The 27,690-nt window shown below is 37.4% G+C and overlaps 1 protein-coding gene across 5 annotated transcripts in view; it reads left to right on the forward strand.

Annotated features, from left to right (window-relative positions):
- STAP1 (signal transducing adaptor family member 1) overlaps positions 1-24,767 on the forward strand; it is a 43,411-nt gene extending 18,644 nt beyond the window's left edge. For 2 of the 5 annotated variants that reach the window (XM_047090968.1, XM_047090972.1), the window contains 5 exons: positions 1,682-1,854; positions 3,340-3,468; positions 11,304-11,373; positions 15,083-15,179; positions 24,441-24,767. In XM_047090968.1, the coding sequence (XP_046946924.1) occupies positions 1,682-1,854; positions 3,340-3,468; positions 11,304-11,373; positions 15,083-15,179; positions 24,441-24,463 (492 nt within the window). In that variant the 3' untranslated portion in view covers positions 24,464-24,767. Of the gene's footprint in view, positions 1-1,681; positions 1,855-3,339; positions 3,469-11,068; positions 11,148-11,303; positions 11,374-15,082; positions 15,180-16,761; positions 17,352-20,197; positions 20,231-24,440 lie in introns of those variants that run through there. The other 3 variants (XM_047090971.1, XM_047090970.1, XM_047090973.1) reach the window with 3 other exon arrangements.
- Positions 24,768-27,690: the final 2,923 nt, after the last annotated feature.

The raw sequence follows: 27,690 nt of genomic DNA on the forward strand, positions 1-27,690 counted from the left end.
AAGCCTTGGGGTGCATCTACCTGGTACACTAATTATGTTTTGGCAAAAAGAAATTGTTTTTTAGTTGTTTTCCTTAAGTTAAGGATAAAAAGCATTATTTTAATTAAAATGTACATAATTATATTACAGAATGCAAAATAAAATTCATGTGAATTTCCAAGAGAAGAACAGTTGTCTTAAATTTTGTGCTGTATGAATGTTGTTTTTTACTAGGTTCCCTGAACACTCTGTGTACATTCACACCATGCTGTTGTTAGGACAGCTTTACCAGAAGTTCGAGAAACATAGACTGTAGTTGAAAGAGCAGAAAAAAAAAAAAAAAAAAAAGAAAGAAAGAAAGAAGGGAAAAGAAAGAAAGAAAAGAAAAGAAATGAAAAGATAAAAAAGAAACTTTGCTTTTGAATTAAATAAACTGGAGTTTGAGTCCACAATTTTCTAGCTATGTGACCCTGTTAGTTATTTAACTTTTCTGAACCTTTTTCTTTCTCCTGACCCTTTATTTTTTTTCCTATTTGTAGAGTAGGGACAACATACCAATCTTATAATATTGCTGTGAGGATTTGCAATAGCACAATGCTTGGGACATAATAGGCAATTAATAAGCAGTACCTTCCTCATTAGTTTCTCCTCATTCTATTTTATTTTCTGGATTGGTATATAAGGAAATAACTGTACTGATTATTAGTTAGCTTAGCTAAGTTATCCAGAAAAAACAGTCTCTAATTTTTTATTGTGTACCCTTATTCTGTTTTTATTTCACACTTCACAAACACACATATATGCACATATATAAGATATAAACAATAGGAATTAATAAGCACATGTAAATAGGCCATAAGGAGATGGAAATCAGGGGTACGAATATCAGGAGGGTGTAGGTTACTCAATCCAAAATACATCTCTAGAGAAGGCTAAAAGAAACTAAGTACAACAGTATCATAATCCTAATGTGTGAATGAAAATTTGAAATACACACACAGATACACCGAAGTCTAGACCTCTGGCTACAGACGCTTGGTCATCTAACGAATAGTTCCATCTGAACCCTATGTTGCCATATGGCTGGTGCAGCGAATTCCAGGTTAGCTGTGGGACAGCAAGGCACCTCACTGGTACTTTGGGACTTAACTGGCAGCAAGAACTAGTGAGGTCAGAATGAAAAATGAGAGATATGTTGTTACTTGAATTAGCCTGTAGTGCAAGGTGGGTAGACTTTGCTATGTGCCAGGCCAAAAGGAACAGTTCTAGGAAGAAGGAAGAAGATTGGGCACATTGTGCAAGTTAAAGCTGTGTGGTTGGCTTGAAGGCAGTTTTTTTTTTTTTTTTCTTATGTCTATTTTTAAGAGACAGAGACAGAGAATGAATGGGGGAGGGGTAGAGAGAGAGGGAGACACAGAATCCAAAGCAGACTCCAGGATCTGAGCTGTCAGCACACAGCCCAATGTGGGGCTCGATCTCACAAACTGCGTGATCATGATCTGGGTCGAAGTCGGCCACTGAACTGACTGAGTCACCCAGGTGCACCTCGAAGGAAGTTTTAAGACACCAAGATCCTCTATTCATGATCCTCTCCATCCATGTCAGATAACTGAAGCTCCTTAGGACCACAGCGGTCTCCTCTTTGCTGAAATCACTTAGTTACTCTGCTTTCTTGTTTGCCTACTGACTTAATTGGTTTCAGCTGTCAGTTCCCCTACACGTGTCACTCCTTCCTGGGCAAGTAATTCGACTGCAAGAAGTCCTAGAGAGAGAGAAAAGGAGGAGGATTGAGACAGAGCGGATACCGAGTTCAGCTATAGAAAAGGAGCAGGAACCTACTGAAGATTATGTGGATGTACTGAACCCTATGCCAGTGTAAGTGTACCACAAACTCTAGTTTGTTTATTAGATTGTTAATATTAATTTCTAATTATCAAGGAGAGTGAGCCATTGACCTCATTAAACCAGGGATAGTAAACTGTCTTGTGGATGAACATTAGATCTCGGAGTAGATGCCACATTTCCTCTTCTAGGTCATGATCACCAAAATTTAAAATGCAGGTTTTACCGCACAGGAAATCCCCTTCCACCCACACCTTTAGACCAAATAGATATTCTTTCCAAAGCTCAACCCTAAATAAAAACCACTATGTAGAAGGAAGGAAAAGATGTTGTTTTTTTTTTTTTAACCATGCAACTCCATGGTTGACTGTTTTTCTGTCAGAAAATTAGACCAAAGAGTTTCAAGTATCTGAATGTTCTATTCAGTTGTCTAATCAGTGAGTACTGATTGAGCTTGTACTTTGAGGAAAGCCCTGTGAACAATGTAGAAGGTGTTGGTAGGAAAATGAAGAGTCACAGACAGGCTGAATCCAGCAACATCCTTATTTTTCACTCTTATATTGCTGAAAAGTGTGGCTAAGATTGGGATCCCTTTCCTCCTGAAGTCGCGGTGTTCTTGTCAGGGAAACTTACGCTGGTACCACCTGCGACATCAGGTTCTGCTCTGTACAGTCTAGCTGTACTATAAGTGCTGACACCTGCCTACCATCACTCTCAGCTGAAACCAGTGACATTTGAAGGACTGATAGGTTAAAAGTCACACAAACTGCCTCTTTTTCTTTTTTCCTCAATAAAACAAGTAATATGTATTTTTACAAATAGATAAAAAGAATATTAAAACCATTCTTTTTCCCACCACACAGAGATATTCACTGTTAACTTTTTGGGGAATTGCATATCTTGCCGTATTTTTCTCTGTTGAAAAAACCCAGACTTTTAATTGACTACAAAATTTATTATAAAAATGAGAAGTGCTTTCTTAAAGATTTATGCATTAAAATAGCATCAATGCCATTGGAAAGCCATATTATACTAAAAGGAGTGGATTCAGATATGCTCTTAAATATCAGTTATTTAAAACAGAGACCATAGAAGAGAACCATCTATAGAAATGTTTTGTATCCCTGAAGAGAAACCACCAACCAGTATTATTTATCCAAGAGCTTATTATAAACTGAGATCATGAACTGGAGATATACTATTAATTCTTATTTTAGATTTTCAAATGGTAATGGTGATTACATATTGACCAGTAGGTAACTTTTCAGATCCTCTTTGGTTAAAGAAAGAGGTTTGGAGGGATAAGGGAAGAAAGACCTTAATTAAGCATAAGTGTACTTAATAGTGCCCCAGGCTTGTAATAACAGTAATTATATCATTGTAATTGTAGTAATAAAACTGGGAATTAAATTAAGAAAAATTAATAACTACAGCTCTTAGAGTTATTTTGGTAGCATCTTTTTCAAGTAATGATCTTCATCAGTTAAAAAAATCCTGTTTTTCATCTCACCTTTATAGATGTTTTTATGCGGTGTCCCGGAAAGAAGCCATCGAGATGCTTGAGAAGAACCCTTCTTTGGGAAATATGATCCTGAGGCCTGGTAGTGACAGCAAAAACTATTCCATCACTATCCGGCAGGGGATAGAGTATGTTTAATTAAAAAAAAAACATATGGCATTGTTAAAAGCACGGTATCACTTTAAAAGGCAAAGTCACACAAGATCAGCAGCTGCTGTGTGTTTTGTTGGGGCTAAAGATAGAAACACAAGAATCGAGAGAGAATGTTATAGAAACAATGCTAAAGACTGAGCCAAGGCTAATATTTACTGCAGGGAAGAAGAAGAATGGACAAATTACTTTGATCTTGAGTATAGTTCTATTGTTCATTCATTTCAACAAATATTTATTGAACAACTACTAGATGGCCAAGTAATATGTTAGGTACTGAGGATGGAGTAGTGAACAAAACATCATCCCTGGTTTAAGGAGCTTACATTCTTGTAAGGAAACATGGACTATAAATAAATAGCATAACTAAAAAGTCATATATATGGTAATAAGTTCTATAGAAGTAAAATAAAAGAGGATGAGGGAGATGGGAACTGTCAGAGACGATATGTAGAGAAACGTTTTCTTATTGCTATTGTTGTTTTAATACAGAGTGGTCAGAGAAGGCCTACTTTATTAACTGACATTTAATTAAGCAGAGGCCTGAAGGAAGTGAGGGAACAAACCTTGCCCAGGTCTGGGACAAGAGCATTCCTGGTAGCAAGTGCATGTGCCCAGAGGCAGAAGTCTGGGTTTGTTCAAAAACAGAAAGAGGCTGCTTGGTGATGCCAACAAGGAAACAGTGGTAGATGAGATTCCAGAGGTGAGGGTGGGGACCAATTACTCTAAACCCTACAGGTCATTGTAGGGACCTGACCTGGGTTATATACTCTGAATGACATGAGAGGTCACTAGACCGTGATGAATGAAGACGTGACATAATCTGACATCTATAAAAAGGACTGCTTAGGAGTCTGTTGGAAAGGTGAATAATTTCTTTCTGGTAAAGTGGCTTACCTTTGATGAGATCAGTAACACATACAGAAGTTGATTTTTCCATGTAGCTAAGGTGGTTGGATCTTCGAAGATCCACTCCAGCTCTCAGGGTCCATGAAATCTCACATTTCAATAGGTACTCTAGGTTAGTTAACACTTTAACAAATGATAGTGAAATTAAAATACAGATTTTTATCCTAAATGAAAATGTTCAATAAGTAATTATCTTTCATATAAAAATATAAACAGAACTTTGATTCTTGAATGTATTATTCTTTGTGGGGATAATATTCCATCAATTATTTTAGCTGTAACATTATCTACCAGCCCACTGTAAATATTAAATATGAAGACACTGACTGTGAATAAAGGCAGTAAAGAGAAAATAATTACAGTGAGCCATGGCCCAATCAGCTTCATCACTTGCCAATTACTCCATATAAACAGGGACTTGTCTTTATACTTCAGCCATATGCACCGAATAGATGGCAAGAATGATAGATGGCAGATCAGATCCTGGTTCTGTGTGTGAAGAGACTCCGTGCGTGTGTCATTTTCCACAATGAATATCTATGTTAACTTAATGTTCTTGTGGTTTCATTATTTTTTATTATAATGACTGACACTTGGGGTTGATGTATTTTCTTTAATTTTTTTTTTTTTTAGTTTATTTATATTTCATTTAGAGAGAGAGCACAAGCAGGGGAGGGTCAGGGAAAGGGATAGAGAAGACCCTAAGCAGGCTCTGCACCATCAACACAGAGCCTGATGTGGGGCTCGAACTCAAGAACCTTGAGATCATGACCTGAGCTGAGATCAAGAGTCAGAGGCTTAAGTGACTGAGCCACCCAGGTGCCCCGGGGTTGATGTATTTTCAACTAATATGGTAGAATATCACAGATTAGTCAATTTTAATTTATTTGATTTATAATTTAATTGATTATTTTGAAACAAATCCAGAAGAAATAAAAATTGACTGCCATTAAATATAGGGGGGCTTAGAAGCGTCCCTGGGAGAAAAGTGAATTTTTCTGCTGAGTAAATCTTGGTCAAGAAACTTGTCCTTTTTCACGGTTTGGGCAATTGAATATCACATAGAGTACAGAATGCTTTTAACTAATTTACTTTCGCTTTAAAAATGAAGAGCATATAAAACTGAATTAAAATCTATTTCTCAGATTTTCTAAAAAAAGAAATTTAATTGCTTGAAAGCTAAATCACACAAGAGAGTGATTAGCTTTTCTTCCTTCATTTTATTCTTGGTTGGATTGAGTGTTTGATCCATCAGTATGTGAACGCTGTGTTATTATTCTGTATAAAATGAACAAAGTCCGGAGACCTAATGACTCCAAAGACTGTATGTTTCCTGCACAAAGCAGCCTGGTCTCTTTAAGGTGGTCTAGATTACCCCAACTTTTGCATTGCATTTTCCATACATGTGAGCTATCAGAAATAAGTGTTTTCTTTTTTTCTTTCTAAGTTTATTTTTTGAAGCTTTTTAATTTTTTGTTTCTTTTGTTTTTATTTATTTATTATTATTTTTTAAATATAATTTATTGTCAAGTTAGCTAAAATACAGTGTATATGGTGTGCTTTTGGCTTCAGGAGTAGTAGATTCCCATGATTCATTGTTTACATACAACACCCAGTGCTTATCCTAATTAATACCCTCCTCAATGCCCATCACACATTTTCCCCGCCCCCCCCCACTCCCTTCCACCCTAAGTTTGTTCTCTGTATTTAAAAGTCTTTTATGGTTTGCCTCCCTCTCTGTTTGTAACTATATATATTTTTTTCTTTCCCTTCCCCGATGGTCTTCTGTTAAATTTCTCAACTTCCACATATGAGTGAAAACATATGGTATCTATCTTTCTCCGACTTATTTCACTTAGCATAATATCCTCCAATTCCATCCACGTTGTTGCAAATGGCATGATTTCATTATTTTTCATTGTCAAATAGTATTCCATTGTATGTATGTGTATATATATATATATATATATATATATATATATATATACCACATCTTTTTTATCCATTCGTCAGTTGATGGACATTTGGGCTCTTTCTATAATTTGGCTATTGTTGATAGTGCTGCTATATAACATTGGGGTACATGTGCCCCTCTGAATCAGCACTCCTGTATCATTTGGATAAATTCCTAGTAATGCTATTGCTGGGTTGTAGGGTAATTCAATCTTTAATTTTCCGAGGAAACTCCACACTGTTTTCCAGAGTGGCTGTACCAGCTTGCATTCCCACCAACAATGCAAGAGGGTTCCCCTTTCTCCACATCCTCGCCAACATCTGTTTCCTGAGCTGTTAATTTTAGCAACTCTGACTGGTGTGAGGTGGTATCTCAATGTAGTTTTGATTTGTATTTCTCCAGTGATAAGTGATGTTGAGTATTTTTCATGTGTCTGTAGGCCATTTGGATGTCTTCTTTGGAAAAGTGTCTCTTCATATCTTCTGTCATTTCTTCACTGGATTGTTTGTTTTTTGGGTGTTGAGTTTGATAAGTTCTTTATAGATTTTAGATACTAGCCCTTTATCATTTGCAAATATCTTCTCCCATTCTGTTGGTTGTCTGTTAGTTTTGTTGATTGTTTCCTTTGCAGTGCAAAAGCTTTTTATCTTGATGAGGTCCTAATAGTTCATTTTTGCTTTTATTTCCCTTGCCTTTGGAGACATGTCAAGTAAGAAGTTGCTGCATCTGAGGTCAAAGAAGTTGTTGCCTGTTTTCTCTTCTAGGATTTTGATGGTTTCCTGTCTCACATTTAATTCTTTCATCCATTTTGAATTCATTTTTGTGTATGGTATAAGAAAGTGGCCCAGGTTCATTCTTCTGCATGTTGCTGTCCAGTTTTCCCAGCATCATTTGCTAAAGAGACTATCTTTTTTCCATTGGATACTCTTTCCTATTTTGTTGAAGATTAGTTGTCCATATATTTGTGGGTCCAGTTCTGGGTTCTGTATTCTATTCCATTGGTCTATGTGTCTGTTTTTGTAAAGCTTTTAAAAAATGTTTATTTATTTTGAGAGAGAAAGAGAGAATGAGTGGGGGAGGAGCAGAGAGAAAGGGAGAGAGAGAATTCTAAGCAGGCTCTGAGCTATCAGTGCAGAGCCTGACACGGAGCTTGAACCCACAAACTGTGGGATCATGACCTGAGCCAAGATCAAGTCTGGCCACCCAGGCACCCCTAAAGTTTATTTATTTATTTTATGAGAGACAGAGCACAAGCAGTGGAGGGGCAGAGAGAGAGAAGAGAGAGAATCTCAAGCAAGTTTTGAGGTCAGGGCAGAGAGCCCAACACAGGGCTTGACCCCATGAACTGTGAGATCATGACCTGAGCCAAAATCAAGAGCTGGACGCTTAACCGACTGAGCCACCCAGGCCTCCCAAAATATAACAGTGTTTTCTGCTGTAGGTGTGGTTTGTGACCAAATGCAATATGTTTCTATACTTAGGATATGAACTTCATGCCATAGTGTTTACTTATATTTGTCTGTATTTAAACTCCTGTCTGGCAAAGGAGTTCATATCAAACTTACATAATTCTAATTTTAGTAAACTTATTTCCAGTTTGAATTTATATAGAAATCCATGCCTTTGTACAGCTGATGGTCCTAAAAACATAACATTTCCTCCTCTCCCCCCCCCCCCCAAAGTTCATATTTAGAAAGAGTGAGGGGAATGGTCAAAGTAGAGCATTCTAATGCTACAGTCACTATATGCTCACTTAGGCTCAGGGAAATAGTTTGTGGTTGGAAATGGATAAGAAAAACTTGAACTGTTGTTGTACCAGTTTTCCTTATGAGTCAGAAATATCTATGATGTTAGCGACTGTTCTGTGCATTGCCTAACACCTCAAAATAGAACTTTCAGAGTGCCTGATTTCTATCTTCTGTTTAACAGAGGATAGCACTTGTAGAGAGTAGTAGAATGTTAGCTTGTTAGACTGTAGAGCTTAATGTAAAGATTTAATGTAAAGCTTAATGCAAAAATTTAGATGATTAGGAAGCACCTGAACATAGGTGAGTAACAACCCACAAAACCAATTTATTGTCTTATAGGTTATAGGAGAAATATGCAGGTATGCAAGTTTAAGTGAGTGTATCTGGCAAAACACTGGCTGAAAAGGACAGGCTAGTTTACAAAGCAGTACTTGAAAGTAAAATTATCTCCATCTGTTAACAAACCAGTTGTGGGAGGGTAGATTGATTCTTCTCCGGAAGAAGCAAAAGTCATTCAGTGTCAAAGTATCAGGTGACTCCTCTCTTGATACAAAATACCATCCACCTTTAGCCAGCCCAGTGGTGTGTGAATTCATAAGACGTAGAGCTGTTCTTACAACAAACTTAGTGGTTTGGCTTTGTTTTCTTAAAATTGTTATGACTACATGGCAAGCTAGTAGTAAACACACTTTGGAGATCCATTAGCCAAGGAAACAGAAAATATTGACCCCAAATTAACTCCTGTAAAAAATTGGGGTCAGAAGTAAAAAACAAGTACTTATACCACATTTAAGCCACACACTTGTTAAAAGACAGGTTCCTTCTTTTTTGAGGTCATTGTCAGGAAACCTCAATATAGCACATTTTATCAATCTTGTTTTTTCCTCGGTCTTGATTTTTTTGGAGAAAGAAAACAAAGTATGAAAGAAAAACAAAAGTCTAAAATGAGACTCAAACCCTAAATGACTTCAATGGAATTTTTTTTTCCTACCTTTCTGCTTCAGAATTTAGTCCTTCTAGTCAAAAGCTCCAAGAGACCCTGCTCATCTTTGCTACCCTTCCTCCCACAGTTTTGTCATGAATAATGATGATGATGATGATGATGATGATGATATAGTGGCTATTATTAATAACAACAATCATTGTCCCAATTTGTGGGTGCTGTGTTGGGTGCTTGACAAGCATTTCCTTCAGGAACAATAAAAACAAACAGTTTTTTTCTTTTTTCATGTTTTACAAATGAAGCAGTTGAGCCTTGCAGAAACAACTAAGTTAAAATGATAAATTTAAAAAGTATCAAAAATAGTTATGATTTACTATATGTCTAAATGTGCCAGACGTTGTACTAAGGACTTCTCAGACAATAACTTACAATAGCCCTGTAAGGAATGGCATTTCCATGTCCGTTTTATGGATGAAAACATGAAGGGTGAGAGCTTACACAATAGAATCACAATGTGAACCTAAACTTTCTTGTGATAAAGATCATGCCCTTCAAGTTTTCTATCAGTTATTCCAAGGAATAATACAGGAATTTTTAGGAATACAGGAATTCTAATTGGAATGGGTGAGAGTTTTCAAAAGTAACTATGATTATAAAGATCTCTTCATGTAGAGATAAAAATAAAGCTAGAATCAACCACCCCAAAAGAAGGTACCTTTGTCCAAAAATGTTTCCTTCACCAGTCTGTTACTGATTCCTGAAAGTTCAGCAATAAAGAATACTTTTTAATTTTAATTTTTTTCAAAGGGGAGAGGGTTTGTTAGGCTTTATGCAATGGTTTAAAAGTAAAGCTCTACAATAAGCCACTGGAATAAAAGTATTAGCTATTTTCCAATGTGATATTCAATTGAGAGAATGAATATTTGGATATAGTAGTAGATGAGGAAAAAGTCCCTTAAAAAGAAGTGTACTTCAGTCCTAGAGACATGTGACCTGGAAATGGACAGAGGATTGATTAGGAAGAAGTGGGGAGGGGCTCCCGGGTGGCCCAGTTGGGTGTCTGACTCTTGATTTCCACTGGGGTCCTGATCTCACGGTTCCTGAGTTCAAGACCCACATCAGGCTCCATGCTAATAGCATGGAGCCTGCTTAGGATTCTCTCTCTCCCCTCTCTCTGCCCCTACCCTGCTTGTGCTCTCTCTTAAAATAAATGAATAAACTTAAAAAAAATTAAAAAAGAAGAAAGAAGGAGGGAGGCCCTGCTGACAAACTTAACCTGATAGACAGCTTTTAGACTGCTTCTGTGTGATGTTGAATTAGTTTCTCTTTCAAGCAAATGGCAGTGTAGTAAATGCTTTTAACTTTTCAACATTAGAAGAAGTCCTGGTTGTGACACTGTTGTCATATGAATCAAGGGAATTCAAGGTAAATCTACTGGCTTCTCTCAATATAAATTAATTCTATCAAATAGCACTTTAAGATGAGCTTGCAATATTTTAAAGCTTCAGTTTCATAAATATTTATCGTGTGCCTAATGCTGGAAGACAAAGGTGAATTTCTATTCTGTGCTTCTTGTTCTTAAGCAATTCTAGTCAGTAAAATACCATGTGTTTAGGGTGGTAATAATTTAGAGTGCTATGTGACCACAGAAGAGGAATCGCGTTATGATTCCTCTGCTGTACTTACATTGTCTCCTACATTCGTATAGTACCTAATACTGAGCATTTTCCCTGTCTCTAAGTCGTTCCTGAAGTTAGTGGATATCCAGAGTGGTATATGAGCTAGCAGGAAGAACAGCCATTCAGGGATTTCTGCTAGGATAGCGATAAGGTGGAGTAGAAAGTAATTTGCTTTCAGCAATTTTTTCTACTTCCCTTTTATTATAGAGGATATATATTTGATTTGTATGTGCCTACATAGGATCTTACAATGTTGCCTGCTTTGTAAATTATTAGCATTAAAAAATGATTTCAGAGCCTGAAAGATTTTCTGTTCTTGATTCCTTTTTTTTTTTTTTTTTTTAGTTATTCATTCACCCACTCAATGACTCAGGTTTCCTATATCCCTAGCATATAACCCCCCAAGAGAGACATACAGAACCAGGTAAATAATAAAATAAAACCTTTTTTTTTCCTCCTAACTATGGGAATGGATACATAGGTTTTACTGTACAGGTGATATTTTATACTCCCTTTAGTTTGATTTGATCCAGTAGTATACTCAAATGGAGAGTAACATTTTTTTTTTTTTTCATTTTAGCATGCCAAGAATCAAGCACTACAAAGTGATGAGTGTAGGAAAAAACTACACCATCGAACTGGAAAAACCTGTAAGTAGCTATTTCCTTGTTTTTGATGAATTTTCTTCTGCTTTTCCCTAAATCTACCTTATAGAATTCAAAGAAAGGTAGAAAAGTAGACCCCTTGCCTAGGAACATAGTGCTGGTGAAAAACAGCCATGTTAAGGAGGCCTGAACGTGGCAAATGTCAGGGTAAGAAGTGAGGTATAAGCGCAGGGGGATGTGGCACAGTAGAAGATAATCTGCTAAGAATTCTTTCTACTTTTGTTTCTCTGCACTCTTTATCAATAGAGTTGCTTCAGGGAGAGAATATTTTTTTGTTAAACATCCGTTCTACATCCTCCAACTATATATATTTCAATGCACTTATTTCTAAAGGGAAAAATTCTGTGTGTGCCTAGTCCTCTTATACCCATCATGCAGAAGTTCAGAAATGCCTGTCATAATAGCAACATAATCATGAAGAAATGGTTTGCTCTTGATCTGCAGCCCCTCTGTTATCCCAACCAACTTATCATGGGGCTAATGATATAATATCAGAATCACAAAGTCACTGTATTAGAGAGCTAAGTACTTTACCGATACCATTTAATTAATTAATTTTAATGTTTATTTTTGTGAGAGAGGGAGAGACTGAGTGAAAGCAGGGGAGGGACACAGAGAGAGGGAGACACAGAGTCCAAAGCAGGGTCCAGGCTCTGAGCTGTCAGCACAGAGCCTGACATGGGGCTGGAACCCACGAGCCATGAGATAATGAACTGAGCTGAAGTTGGACACTTAACAGACTGAGCCATCCAGGCGCCCTCCACCCCACCCGGATACCATTTAATTTCATCTTCACCATTACCTTGAGGTAATGCCTGTTATAGATGTTAGAAAACTGGCATTTACGTTCATCTCAACCAATGAAAATGTAGTAATGTGGCTATGGTCCCGGATGCCAGAAAAGGGAATATAGTTGTGGGATCTTAGGCTGCAGTGGCAGGGAAGATCGGACCAGAAAAGTGATATGACATAAATGGAACTGATGAGTCTTGAAGATACTTATTTTAACTTCTCTAAAATTAAGTTCTTCTTAATGCCTCTGCCTCTCTAGGCCCACTGTGTTAATCAAATAGAGAAAGGGACAGTATGGTTGAATTTTTTTTTTAATGTTTATTTTTGAAAGAGAGAGAGCGTGAGCAGGGGAGGGGCAGAGAGGGGGACAGAGGATCCAAAGCTGGCTGTGCACTGACAGCAGAGAAACTGATGCGTGGCTCGAGCGCAGGAGCCATGGGATCCTGACCTGGGCCGAAGTCGGACGCTTAAGTGACTGAGCCACCCAGGCGCCCCTGTATGGTTGAATTATTAATGTTTAGACCATAATTCTTTGCATGCAGTGGTGACCTTTGCCAAAAGGAGAGAAGCTGCCGATTTGTACATCCCACTTACATCTTTGCCATAAATGTCTCTCAAAGCTTCTCAGTTCTCACATCCGTGACTGCCAGGGCTTTTTCAAAAAATTCTAATGAAGGAAACAAAGAACTAGATTGCTCAGGGATAACCCAAATACCAACTGACTGGAAGCAATCAGGAATAAGAATGTACCTCTGTGACTGGTGAACTGGGGCTCATTTATCCATAATTAGCCTGAACAATCCCCTGGATTGTTCTTTCACCTTCCACACTCCCTAACACTACCCCTCAACCAGATTGTCATTCTATGAATTCTTTTTCTTTTTCAAGGTTACCAGGGATATTCAGGCTTAACCTGATTTTACTTTTTTTTTTTTTCTTCCAACGTTTATTTATTTTTTTTGGGACAGAGAGAGACAGAGCATGAACGGGGGAGGGGCAGAGAGAGAGGGAGACACAGAATCGGAAACAGGCTCCAGGCTCTGAGCCATCAGCCCAGAGCCTGATGCGGGGCTCGAACTCACGGACCGCGAGATCGTGACCTGGCTGAAGTCGGACGCTTAACCGACTGCGCCACCCAGGCGCCCCTACTTTTATAAAAATATTAGCTTGTCAACATCACTAATCATCTGGGAAATACAAATCAAAACCACATTGAGATATCACCTCACACCTGTCAGAATGGCTAACATTAACAACTCAGGCAACAACAGATGTTGATGAGGATGCTGAGAAAGAGGATCTCTTTTGCACTGTTGGTGGAAATGCAAAATGGTGTAGCCACTCTGGAAAACAGTATGGAGGTGCCTTAAAAAATTAAAAATAGAACTATCCTACAACCCAGCAATTGTACTACTAGGTATTTATTCAAGGGATACAGGTGTGCTGTTTCAAAGGGGCACATGCACCCCAGTGTTTATAGCAGCACTATCAATAATAGCAAAAATATGGAAAGAGCCTGTCAATAGATGAATGGATAAAGAAGATGTGGTGTGTATGTGTACACACACACACACACACACACAATGGAGTATTACTTGGCAATCAACAAGAATGAAATCTTGCCATTTGCAACTACATGGATGGAACTGGAGGGTATTATGTTAAGTGAAATTAGTCAAAGAAAGACAAATATCATATGACTTCACTCATATGAGGACTTTAAGAGACAAAATAGATGAACATAAGGGAAGGAAAGCAAAAATAATATAAAAACAGGGAGGGGGACAAAACATAAGAGACTCATAAATATGGAGAACAAACAGAGGGTTACCAGAGGGGTTGTGGGAGGGACGATGGGCTAAATGGGAAAGGGGCTTAAGGAATCTGCTCCTGAAATCATTGTTGCACCATGTGCTAACTAACTTGGATGTAAATTATAAAAAATAAATAAATTATAGGAAAAAAAGTAAAAATATTAGCTTGGGGGTGGCAACACTTTTCAGCTACTCTTAGTCAAGTAAATGATCCTGTTCCAGTGAGATATTAAAGTGCTAAATTTTCCAGCTTTAACTGTTCTTTGTTTTCAAATGGAAGAAACCAAATAACTAACTTAAGCAAAAAAGGATTTATTTAAGAACATAGGAAGAAAATGACTGGAAAGCTGGAAGACCTTCAGGGACTAGGAAGCAGTTACTTGTATGGTTGACCCTTGAACAACATGGGTTTGAAGCGCCTGGGTCCACCTACATGTGGATTTTTTTTTTTTAAATAAAGAGTAGTACTGTAGATATATTTTTCTTGTGATTTTCTTAATAACATTTCCTTTTCTCTGGCTTACTTTACTGGAAGAATACAGTATATAATACATATACTAAGTATGTGTTAATCAACTATGTTATTGGTAAGGCTTCTGGTCAACAGTAGGGTATTAGTGTTTAATTCTGGGAGGAATCAAAAATTATAACATGGAATTTTGAGTGCATGGGGTTGGCATTCCTAACCCCCTGTTGTTCAAGGGTCAATTGTAGTAAGAACCATCTAGTTAGGAATCTACTATCCTTTCTCGTTCCTCTACTCAAGTTCAAATTTCTGGCCTAGCCTGAGTCACATTCTTATCTGGTAACTGGGGAAAAGCAGCATACCAAATTATTGTCCACCAAAATGTATCCAAATGGGAAAAGGGAAATTTCTCAACAGGGAATTCGATATTATAAAAGAGAAATACAATGCATGGGTAGTTAAACCTTGGCCATTCATTCAATACCTCATTGAAGTGAGGTATTGATGTGTTTTTCTAGAGATCTGGAAATTCACAGTAGTCTTCATTAAATTTCACGCGAGCTTTCTCTTACTCTATCTTTACACAGATGACACTGAGCCTACTCTCACTTTCTTTAAACAGGTAACGCTCCCAAACCTGTTCAGCGTCATTGATTATTTCATGAAGGAGACTCGAGGAAATTTACGACCATTTATATATTCAACTGATGAACGCCTTGGTATGTTCTTCACCTCATTACTGTGTCAAGGAAAGCAAAACAAAACAATAACTCCCTGCCCCCACTCTCATCCACCGTATATGATTTGTAATACCAGCCAGGTAGGAATGTAGTTCAGCCTTTAAATTTATCGATCTGGATGCCATTTTGTCACTAACCCTGTGGAAAAAAAGGGAGTACCAATATATCCTAGTGGATACAGTATTGGCCCATTCTAGAGAGAGAAAAGCCCAAAGGCATGTAATGTGACTACTAATTTCATCCATTATTCTACTTGGCTTTATCAAACAAGTTCAGAGATAAGAAGAAAACCATGCTCTATGGTTTCCATAGAGTCATGGAAACCAAACAGAGAATTTAAAAGTATGATCTGTCAACAATATCAGATACTCTAGTCAGATTAAAATGTATGATGATTAAGGAGAGGCTAAGGGAATTGGCCATTAGGCAGTAGAGGACTTGAGAGAGAGGCCTATTCCACCTAAAGACAGGAGTCAGTCTAAAATAACAAGGAGGGAGTGGGTGGTGAGGAACTATAGATAAAAATTGTAGTCAGGACTGGCTACAGAACTTGTGGGTCCCCTTGTTCATAAACTATTAAAAATTTCAAAGCAGTGATAACAGATCATTAAACCAAGAATGGGACCCATTGCAATTGCATAGTTCTCATGACCCGAAACTGGCCCTGTTTGCAGTCCAGATTTAGCAGGGCAGGAGGGGGCTGAAGGTGAACCTTTCTCTCTGTCCTTTGAAACAATTCCTGGTACACATGGTCATTTGACAAAAGCTGTGGGCAGGAGAGAGAAAATATCTCCAGCTTGTTTGGATTCAGTTATCAAAGGAAGTCCCCATTCCTACAGATTATGAGGAAAAACAACTTTGTTTGGCTGCCTGCATCGGGGCATATCCGGAAAGTCTGGTTAAATATTAAAAGCCAGTTAGTTTAAAAGTCCAAGGTCGCAAACATAGTGATGATTCCTGTGATGCCAAATAATTAAAGAAACTCAGAACCTGAAGGAAATTTAGGAAAATTATATAGTACAGTGTCTCACTCTGTATAGAAATAACCTGCATACCCAGTACAGAAAATATTTCTAAGATGCAACCATTCAGCTTGTTTGAAAATTCCTCATGATGGTCATCTCACTGATTTTTGAGGCAGTACACTTCACTTTTGATCAACTCTCATGTTAGAGAATACTTCCTTGATACTGAATCAGAAACATTTCTTCCTTTAACTTCTACATATTAATCCAATTTCTGGCTTTGAAACAACTCAGGGTTTTAAAAAGTCCATCAAATATTTAAAAGCAGCCACCATGCCCCCCCCCTCATCCCCCCGCCCCGCCTTAGTCTCTCTCTGTCCTCTATAGGTTATTGGTCCTTCAGCTCTCTTACTCTCATCTTTGACCTCCTCTGTATACTAATTTCTGAACATCTGTCTTAAAATAGAACTACAAAGGAAGAACATATTACTATAGATATGGCTAGAATAATTTATTACCCTTAATGCAGGAAAACACCATTTGTAGAGATTTTAACAATTAACTACTAATATGATTTTTTTTTTTTTTTTTCCCAGAGACCAAAGGATTTCCTGTATGATCTCTAAAACTGAAAAAAAATGTTTAGGGTGGCGGGGATTGTGATATAATTGCTTCATGTCAGTTATCTAATACTGTGTAACAAACTACCCTAAAATATGGTAGTTAAGTCAGTAACCATTTTATTCACAATTCTGTGCTTTGGCAATTTGGATTGGATTCAGCTGGGCAGTTCTTCGCTAGTCTCACTTGCTGTCACTTACACAATGGTAATTAGCTGGTGGCCTGCCTGGGGCTGTATGTTTCAAGTTGGCATCATTCACACATCTGATGCTGGTGGTCAGCTGGATCTGGCTGAACCACTCTTTTCACATATTCTCTAATAATTGAGTTAGCTCAAGCTCTCCCACACAGATCTCGGAGCTGTTAAGAAAAGGATAGCTCAAATCCTTGGGCTAGAAATTCTTAGTGTTAAGAATCAAGTATGGCCCTGTTGGAGGTTTTAGTATGGCAGAAACTGTGAATTAAGTAAATAAATTCGAGAGTGAAGTGTCTTATGTACAGGGGCTGTACATCTTTCTTTTTAAAAAATTTAATTTACATGCAATAAAATTCACTTTTTGGTGTATGGTCCTATGAGTTTTGACAACCACCACTAGAACAAAAATACAGAAAGTTCTGTCACCTCAAAGAAATGCCCTAATTTTCTTTGTCATCCCTTCCTTCTTTTCACCCACAATCCCTGGCAACTACTGATCTGTTTTCCATTCTCCAAAAGGTCATGTAAATGGAATCACAAAATGGAAACTTTTGAGGCTCATTACTCTCACTCATCATAATGTCTAGATTCGCACAAGTGTGTGTATTACTAGCTTATTCTTTTATTGCTGAGTAGTATTTCACTGTATGGAAGAACTAGTCTGTTTATCCACCCAACAATTTAAATATATTAGGGTTTAGGTGCCTAACCCCCATCCCCAGGGTTGGTTAAATGTCTGACTTCAGCTCAGGTCATGATCTCATGGTTCATGAGTTTGAGCTGCACATAGGACTCTGTGCTGACATGGCAGGGCCTGCTTGGGATTCTCTGTCTCTCCCTCTCTCTCTGCCCCTCCCCCTGCTCAAAATAAACAAACAAACAAACAAACAAACAAACTTAGAAAAAATAAAATTAGGATTGTTTCCACCTTTTGGCAATTACTTATTAAACTATATAAATATTCATTTTGCCTAACCTCTTTGCCTAACCTAAGATCACAAAGATTTTTCTTCCTATATTTTCTTCAAGAAGTGTCCTAGGTTTTATGTTTTACATTATATCTATGACTCATTTGAAATTCATTTTTAAGGGCGAAATTAATTTTATTTGCATTTATGTATGAAATTGTTCTAGCATCACTAGTTAAAAAAAGATAATCTTTTCTTAATCAAATAGCCTTTGCACCTTTGTAAAAAGAAAAAAAAACAATTGACCATATTTTTGTGGGCCAATTTCCACTGAGGTATATTCCTACCCTTTTGCCAATACCATGCTATCTTGATTACTGTAGACTTACCGTAATTCTTGAAATCAGAAGGTATGAATCCAATTCTGCTTTTTCAAAATCGTTTGGACCAATCTAGTTTCACTGCCTTTCAGTATAAGTTTTAGAATCAGCACATTATTTACAGAAAAATCCTCTAGAGTTCTGATGTGGATTTTGTTGAAGCTTTAGATGAGTTCTGAGAGAACTGACATCTTGACAATATTATCTTTCAATTGAGGAATAAATATATCCCTCCAGTTACTTAGGTTATCTTTGATTTCTTTTACTGTTCTTTGTAGTTTTCAGCACACAGATGCTGCACATATTTTGTTAAATTAATACCTATTTAACTTTTGGTGCTATGGTGAATGATGCTATTTTTAACATTTTGGATTCCAATTATTCATTAGTAGTAGACAGAAATACGATTTTTGTATATTGATCTTGTAATTCCAAGATTCTATTTGCTAAACTCATGTATATATATATATATTTTTTTAACGTTTATTTATTTTTGAGACAGAGAGAGACAGAGCATGAATGGGGGAGGGGAAGAGAGAGGGAGACACAGAATCTGAAACAGGCTCCAGGCTCTGAGCTGTCAGCACAGAGCCCGATGCGGGGCTCAAACTCACGGACCGCGAGATCATGACCTGAGCCGAAGTCGGCTGCTTAACCGACTGAGCCACCAGGCGCCCCTCATGTATATATTTCTAAGAGAGTTTTTTTTTTTTTAAAGATTTCTTGTAATTTTCTATGTAGAAATCATTCTATCTGTGGATACAGATAGTTTTAGTTCACACTTTCTGATTTGGATACGTTTCATTTATTTTCCTTGTATTATTGCACTGGCTGGGAGGTCCAGAACAATGACAGATAGAAATGGTGAGAGTGGACATCCTTACCTTGCTTCCTGTTTTAAAAGAAAAAACATTTCATCTTTCACTAATAAGTACAATATTGGCTGTAGGTTTCCTGTTTTGTTTTGTTTTTAGAGAGAGAGAGAGAGCATGAGCAGGGGAATGAGGTGGTAGAGGGAAAGGGAGAGAGAATCTTAAGCAGGTTCCATGCCCAGCATAGGTTCCATAGCCCAGCCTGATGCAGGGCTCAATCCTATGACTGAGATCATGACCTGAGTTGAAATCAAGAGTCAGATGCTTAACAAACTGAGCCACCCAGGTGCCCCAAATTGTCTCATTTTATTTCTCCCAGCAATCTTATGAGGAATGATTATTATCCTTGTTTATGATGAAGAAAATCATCACTTAAGCAGTTTTCACACAAGGCTAGTTAAAGTCAAAAACACGAGTAAATGAAGTTGGAATCCAAACCTGTTTATTTCTGAAGGCTTTTTAAAAAACCTCAGTAATTCTGCATCTTCAGTGATAAATATTTATATATAGATACTGATATGCTCTCACTTTCTCTCTCTCCTCACTCCATCTTTTCCTTTATGTGTGTTGGGAGTCTGGGCTGGGCCTGTCTTAGCTGGGTCTTCTGCATTTTTAATAAAGGTGTTGGCCAGAGCTGGATTGTCATCTGAGACTTGACTGAATAAGGATCCACTTCCAAAGTCAGTCAGGTTGTTTGGAGAATTCATTTCCTTGCAGCTCTGGGATTCATATCAGCTGGATTCTTCAAAGATAGTCACGAGCAGGAAGGTGGGGGATGGGGATAGAGAGCAAATCTTCTAGGAAGATGGAGTCTTATATAATGTAATAAAATTACGGGAATGACATCTATTATACAATATAACATAACCATGGTATTGAATCCCCCACTTTTGCCATATTCTATTGGTTAGAAATCAAGTTACAGGTCTCCAAACTACCCTTAAGATATGGGGTTTACACAATACATGAATACCAGTAAATGGGAATCTTGTAGGTCAATTCACTACAAGGTACATATGCTTTTTTTTAATTTTTTTTTAACATTTATTTTTTAGAGACAGAGAGAGACAGAGCATGAGCAGGGGAGGGGAAGAGAGAGAGAGGGAGACACAGAATCCGAAGCAGGCTCCAGGCTCCAAGGCATCAGCACAGAGCCTGATGCGGGGCTCGAACTCACAAACCGCGAGATCATGACCTGAGCCGAAGTCGGACACTTAACCGACTGGGCCACCCAGGCGTCCCGACATATGCTTTTAGGATTGTTGTCTTTTTGGGGATTAATCCCTTTATCATTATGGAATTTTCCTTGTCCTGGAATGCACTTTGATGTTAATAAAACCACTCCAACTTAAAAAAAGCGTTTGCATAGTTTTTCAGTCCTTTTACTCATCTGTGTCATTCTATCTATCTAAGCTAGGTTTCTTGTAGGCAACATATATTTAAGTTTTTGGTTTTTAAAAAATCCATTCTGGGGGCACCTGGGTGGCTCAGTTGGTTAAGCATCCGACTTTGGCTCAGGTCATGATCTCGTGGCTCTTAAGTTCAAGGCCCGCATTGGGCTCTGTGCTGACAGCAGAGCCTGGAGCCTGCTTTGGATTCTGTGTCTCCCTCTCTGTCTGCCCCTCCCTTGCTCATGCTCTGTCTCTCTCTCTGAAAAATAAACATTAAAAAAAATATTTCAAAATCCAGTCTGAAAATTTCTGACTTTGAAATGTCTATTTACATTTAGTATGGTTTTTGATATGGTTGGATTTATGTCTAACATTTTTTCACCGGTCTTCCTGTTCCCCCAACATCATCCTGACCTCTTTTTGATATGAATGCTTCTTAGTATTCCATTTTTATTTATTGACTTTTTGGCTATACTTGTATTATCATAATGGTTGTTCTAGAAATCACAACATACATATGTAACTTTTCTCAATCCATTTAAGGTTAATAATTTTGCTACTTCAAGGAAAATGTAGAAGACTTGTAACCACAAAGGTCCCTTTACTCTTTCCTCTAAGTTGCCTTGTACATTATATCTACATAACAATGAGAATCCCAACAAATTATAATTTTTGTTCTCAATAGTTACATTCAAGAATTTGAGAAAAGAGGGGCGCCTGGGTGGCGCAGTCGGTTAAGCGTCCGACTTCAGCCAGGTCACGATCTCACGGTCCGTGAGTTCGAGCCCCGCGTCAGGCTCTGGGCTGATGGCTCAGAGCCTGGAGCCTGGTTCCGATTCTGTGTCTCCCTCTCTCTCTGTCCCCTCCCCCGTTCATGCTCTGTCTCTCTCTGTCCCAAAAATAAATAAACGTTGAAAAAAAAAATTAAAAAAAAAAAATTTGAGAAAAGAGAATTTCCTAGGTATTTCCCATTCTTGTTGCTTGTTTTCCTGTGGTATCATTTTCCTTCAACTTGAAGTACTACTGAGCCCATCAAGTGAATCTCTTATTTTAGATATTTTTTTCATTAAAAAAATTCTGCTTGGTTTTTATTTCTTTGTTGAGAACATCTATCCTTGATTTGTTTCAAGAGTGTTTATCACCATCTCATGGAGCACAGCTCATTAAAGCCTTTGTCTGATAATTTCAACATCTTGGTTATCTTCATTTTGGCGTCTGTTGTCTTTTTGACAGTTGGTCACATTTTTTCTGGTTCTTTGTCTACCATGTAATTTTGGTTTGTATCTTAGACATTTTTGGTATACTAAGTCACAAGCCTCTGGAGGGTTTTTATTTTTAAAAGCAGCAATCATTCTAATTAGATTGAACCTATTCTGCCTTACCATTTGTGGGAAGGGGTTCCAGTATTGTTGTTTGCAAAACCATTGTTATATTGGTTTGGGTCTGTCTCATGCATGTGTATATCAGGGATTGGTCTGGGACTTAGTGGTTTATAGTTTAGTTATAGACTATACACATACATAATAAACTACATGTATAGACAAACTGTTTATCTTATATAGTTTGGTGGTTTTTATTTTACTTCTCAAAGCCTTTGCTGTTTTGCCTGTTCTGTGCATGCACAGATTAGGGGTGAGCCTGGAACTTATGTCACTTCATACACAGAACTAGTGGGTGCGTTTTCAGCTCTCTCACCTCTCTAGAATTTCCCTCACTCTCCAACTACCAATGGTCCTTTTTCCTGGTCTTCTAGGTAAAGATAGGGCTTCTTAACAGTTGGAGCCACCTGTGCTGCCATGTAGTTCTGTGAAACTGGGGCTGCCCTTGGGAAAAGACATTAAAAGAAGAGAAAGAAAAAAATATTCCAACCTAAATCCAATCCTTGACCCTGGCAGTCCTTGCCCATCCTGTCCACCCATTCTTTAGGCCACAAGGTCCACTTTTCCTAGGTTCCTTAACCAGAATGAGCTTTCTCTGGGGGTGTTAGGTGCTTATGCTGCCATCCATTGCTACAGTGCTGAGCCATCCTCAGAGCAGGGTCAGAAGAGAAAAAAATAAAGAATGGAAAGAAATAACCAAAAATGGTCTGTTCACATAAAATGTCAATGCTTTTAGAAACAGACAACCAGATTACTATTGCTCCGGTGACTGAACTGATTCAGTTTGCTTTGCGATCAGAACAAATTAGTCAACATCCCTGGATTTCAGATTGCCTTGTTAGAAGAGTTAGGGAGCGACATATGAACATATCGAATTAGATGGTCACATGAAGAGAGACTTCAAATAATTAGACTATCTTCTGTAATGTATTTTCTTTCAAAAGCAGAAAGATGATGAAAGAGTAAACTGGAAGAGTAAATGAAAGTGGAAAAAGGACTTAAAAAAAAAAAAACCTACAAAAACCAAAACCCACTTTGACAAATAGTGTGTAAGCTTTAAGGAAACTGTGGGGAACCCTACAATTGTTTTAGGAGTTTAGGCTCATAGTTGCTTGAGGCACAGTGGGGATGCTGGGGCTGTGAGCTTTAACTTGCCTCAAGTTGGGAAATGGCAGTTGTAGAGCACCTAAGGGTTAAAATCTGGAGACTTGGAGAAAATTAAGATGTTTCCAAAAACATACTATCAAAAAGAAAATGAGATTTTCTTTGATCCTGATGTTAATCCATGTCAACATTCAACTTTTTCTTTGACACCAAAAGGAAAGAACAATGATAAAACCAGGATGATCAAAGATATTTCCTTAATTTATTTTTTCCAATCTCAGAAATCAGCAGTTTAAACTAAAAGTCACTTTAAAATATGGTAGGGTACATAACTGATATTAAGCTAGCCAGGAAGGAAAACTATGCTCCCTAGAGAAAAATTTATTAAGAACCAAGTCACAAGAATAAAATAAAAATCTGAAAAGCATATGAATACTCATTATTTAATTAACATTTATTAAACACACCACCAACGTTCCAAGTACAAAAAAGAAAATCAATTCACACTGAAATTAAAGAACTGCTCTGTTCCTTGATACTGGTTCTTTACTTAATAAAGCGTTTACGCCCACAATTTCTAGGCTGAGAACCCATCAAAGAAGGGAGAAGAAAAAGGTAGGAGAAAAATCTACATATTGCATGAAATAAAATAGGAAAAGCACCTTTATGTATCTTGATAACTTATTATTTTTAAAAGGAAGATCTTGCTTGTAAAGAAAATTACTTCTATTTTCCTGATCCTGATTACCAAGTCACTTACCTGAATACCAGAATTCATTATCTGAATACAATTTCATGATCTTACCTGAATGAAACCAATTTACTGGGAAACCATACAAAATGGCTGTGAGAATAACTCATAGATATACACAGTCCATGCAATGATATAAGTTGGAAACATATGGTTCTTTCTCAAAGAAATTTTTATTTTCCTAGGCTTCAATTAGGTACATTTTCCTCTACACGATTTTCCCTAGCAGATTTTCTAGTTCTCCTAAATTCTAGCCAATTCCAAAAAAGCCTCACTAGGTTTGGTTGAAATCTGATTTGATCAACTTATCAAATACATTCTGAGTATCTAGTTAGAAACCAGAGACATGAAACATACTAGAAGTTCTTTCCTAATGGAAAAACTCCATTCTATTTTCTCTTACTGGAAATAAATAAAATTTATCAATTTTCATGTTTTCCCCCTATGTTGTCTTTTTTGCTAGCTTAAAATCAACCCACACTTCCTTCTGTAAAAATATTAATCTACAAAGATGGTAAAAGGCTATGTAATCACCCATTTCACAAGTATGACACAGTAGGAGACTGATTATAATCCGAATTCCTTAAAAATACTAACTCTTCAGCCCCATACTAATCTACTGAATCAAAATCTCAGGAATATTTTTTAATTATTTTTTTCCCTTGAAAAATAAGCTTATGTGAGAAAACTTATTAGGAAGACAATGTGAGATGCAAGGAGAAGATGACCATCTACAAGCCAATGAAGCCTCAGAAAAAAGCAACTCTGCTGACACCCTGATCAGTCTAAGCCTCCAGAAGTGTGAGAAAATAAATTTCTGTTGTTAAAGCCACTTAGTCTGTGGTATTTGTTACAGAACCCTAGCAAACCAATTATATAGGATTCCTGAAAATACGCAGAATCCTAAGCCTCCTTAGCCTTACAGAGTTAATTTCTAGAAGTTGTTGGCCCAGAAATTTGCCTTTTAATCACACACCACAATAAAGTCTGCTTTATACAATCAAGTCTGCAAACTACTTCTTTAAAATCTATTGTGATATCAAGTGTGTTAACTCATGCAAAGATAACAAAAGAACCATCAAATCTGATTCTTATTCTTAAAGGCCTTACAATTGAGTTAGTCCAAATATTGATAAGAAGTAAGAGAATGGGGTGCCTGGGTGGCTCAGTCAGTTAAGAATCCAACTTCAGCTCAGGTCATAATCTCGTGGTTCAAGAGTTAGAGCCCCAGTTTGAGCCCCACATTGGGCTCTCTGCTATCAGTGCAGAGCCTGCTTCGGATCCTCTTTCTCTCTCTCTGCCCCTCCCCTGAACATGCTCTCTCTCAAAAATAAACATTACAAAAAAAAAAAAAAAATTAGAAATAGGAGACTAAAGAGCTCCAATTTGCAGCCATCTCAAAATGTTAAGGGTGGAGAGTCTAACAGAAGACCGCCGACAAAATCAGCTGGGAGAAACAACAAAAATAAAAACCACAAAAACTGCAGAAATTGAAGTTGGCAAAGACCATACAATGGCCCTTATAAGGGTAAAAATAGACATTACAAAATATCTGTAGGGGACAATAAAACTATAGAAGGTAATCTAACAGTAAAAAACAAAACAAACAAACAAACAAAGAACTGAACAGAGCTTCCAGGACTGAACAGAACTTCTGGGACTGGAAAATACAAACACAATTAAAAGCAAAATGGACGGCCATAACATACAAAACAGATGAAGAGAAGTAAACTAGAATATGGGTCAGAAGAAATGATACAGAATAATGCATGGCAAGACAAAAACAACTGGAAAACACAGAAGACAGGTTTTAAACAGAGAAGGCACAGGAAGTCTGCTGTGTTTGATGACAATCGCCACTGAGGAAAAGAGAATGGCACAAGAGGCAGTATGTGAAGTAGTATTGAGACTTCCTTAGAACTAACAAAAGACCAGATCTAGATTTAAAGAGCTGAATAAATCTCAAACAAGATTAATAAAAAATTCATATCCAGACAATAATTAAACTTCATAAAACGAAAACAGATCAAGAGATTTCTTTTAAAGCTTCAATATTTAGCTTGATGGCTGACTCAAAAGCAACAGGGGAAGTTTGAAGAGAGTAGAAAAATATCTCTAATGAAAGATAATAAAGGCCAAATCAGAACTTTATATTTAGCAAAAGTATCTTTGCAGAATGAGGGCAAAATAAAGGTATTTTCAGACACAGAAACCATAAGCAAGTAAGCCACCGGGGGGGGGGGGGGCTCACAAAATTAAATTCTAAAACATGTCAGGTGGAAAGAAATTTATTCCAGATGGTAAGGCAAAAAAGAATACAGCCAAGAAGGTGATATATGTGTACGGGTAACTACAATACTGACTACCTAAACAATAAAGTCTTGCAGAATTAAAGGACATTTTGGTACATGACAACAGAATTAAAGCACATAACACACATGATCATAGTAGGCAAATTGGACATTAGAGTTGTTTAGTTATTAGAACATAAAAACTAAACTTTAATCCTAAAACTTACTTTCATAAACCATCCATGTTCATGGATTCTGTGGGTCAGGAATTTGACAGACAGGATACAACAGGGATGGCTTGTCTCTGCTCCATTAAGTTTGGGGCTTGCTTGGAATCACCTGAATTTGCTTACTCATGTCGGACACTTGATGCTGGCTGTAGGTTGGTGACCTCAGTTTCTCCATGTGGACTAGTTTAGGCTTCCTCATGAACATGATGTCTGGAATCCAAGGGTAAACTTTTCAAGAGGGAGAGAGCTAGTAAGAGAGAGTGAGAGAGGGCCAAGTAGAAACCACATAGCCTTTTATGACCTCAGCTCCAAAGTTACAGTTACATATGATGCATTTTGTTATACAAGTTAATGTTATATTAGATAAATTCCTGTTCAGATTCAAAAAGAGTGAAAATAGATGATCTCTTAATGGGGTTTGGGGAGGTTGAAGAGCATATGAGATTGGGAATATTGCTGGGGCCATTTTTGGAAACTATAATCAGCAAAAGATAATGATTAAGTTTAGTCTGGCTTAATCTGAATGTACATATTGTGATACAGGGTAATCATCAAAAGACAAAAGTAACTAAACTAGAAAAGAAAAAAAAGTATGTATAGTTTAGGAAAAGAGAACCTGTATTATATATATTTAAAAAAGGATTTAACATAAGGAACTAGTTAAGTAGGTTTTGGGAGAATTGAAAATACCAACAAGGGATACAACTACTAAAAGGAAAGGGTGAGATTATTAGCACCTGAAGCCTTTAGAAGAGATACCATGCAAAGCGCCAGAGAAAGGCTAGAGCCTAAAAACCAACCAGAACTACTAGAAGACAAGCCACTGTTGAGGCGATGCTGACAACATCAGGAAGCAAATGGCAAGGGTAAAAAGTCTCTTCTCCCTTTCTCCAGCATTCCAATCCTTCTCCTAGTGCCACTTATTTGTGGAACCTAAAGGAAGCCAAATGGCAAAAGAGATATGCAGTTTGCAAAGTTTCAGAATACAAAAGTGTGTCTAGGGTTGAGAGATAATGTTAGTAATTGGCACATATAGAATTAAAAAACTACATAAAGGGGCACCTGGGTGGCTCAGTTGGTTAGGTGTCTGACTTCAGCTCAGGTCATGATCTCATGGTTTGGGAGTATGAGCCTTGCTTTGGATCCTCACTTCAAATCTTCTGTCTCCCTCTCTCTCTGCCCCTCCCTCACTTGCTCTCTCTCAAAAAACAAAAACAAAAACAAAAAACAAAAACAAAAACAAAAAACAAAAACAAAAACAAAACCTACATAAAACAAATTTTAAAAGGCAAGAAAATAGAGAAAAATAATCATAGAACTGGCTAGACAAAAACAAACACAAATAAAAAACCAAAAACACCAAGCCAAATCCAACCCCATGTCAGAACTAAACACAAATATA

The sequence above is a fragment of the Lynx rufus genome, unplaced genomic scaffold (assembly GCF_022079265.1).
Source record: "Lynx rufus isolate CCGP_SWC_20201006 ecotype Redwood Valley unplaced genomic scaffold, mLynRuf1.p SCAF_3, whole genome shotgun sequence".
NCBI classification, from domain to species: domain Eukaryota; kingdom Metazoa; phylum Chordata; class Mammalia; order Carnivora; family Felidae; genus Lynx; species Lynx rufus.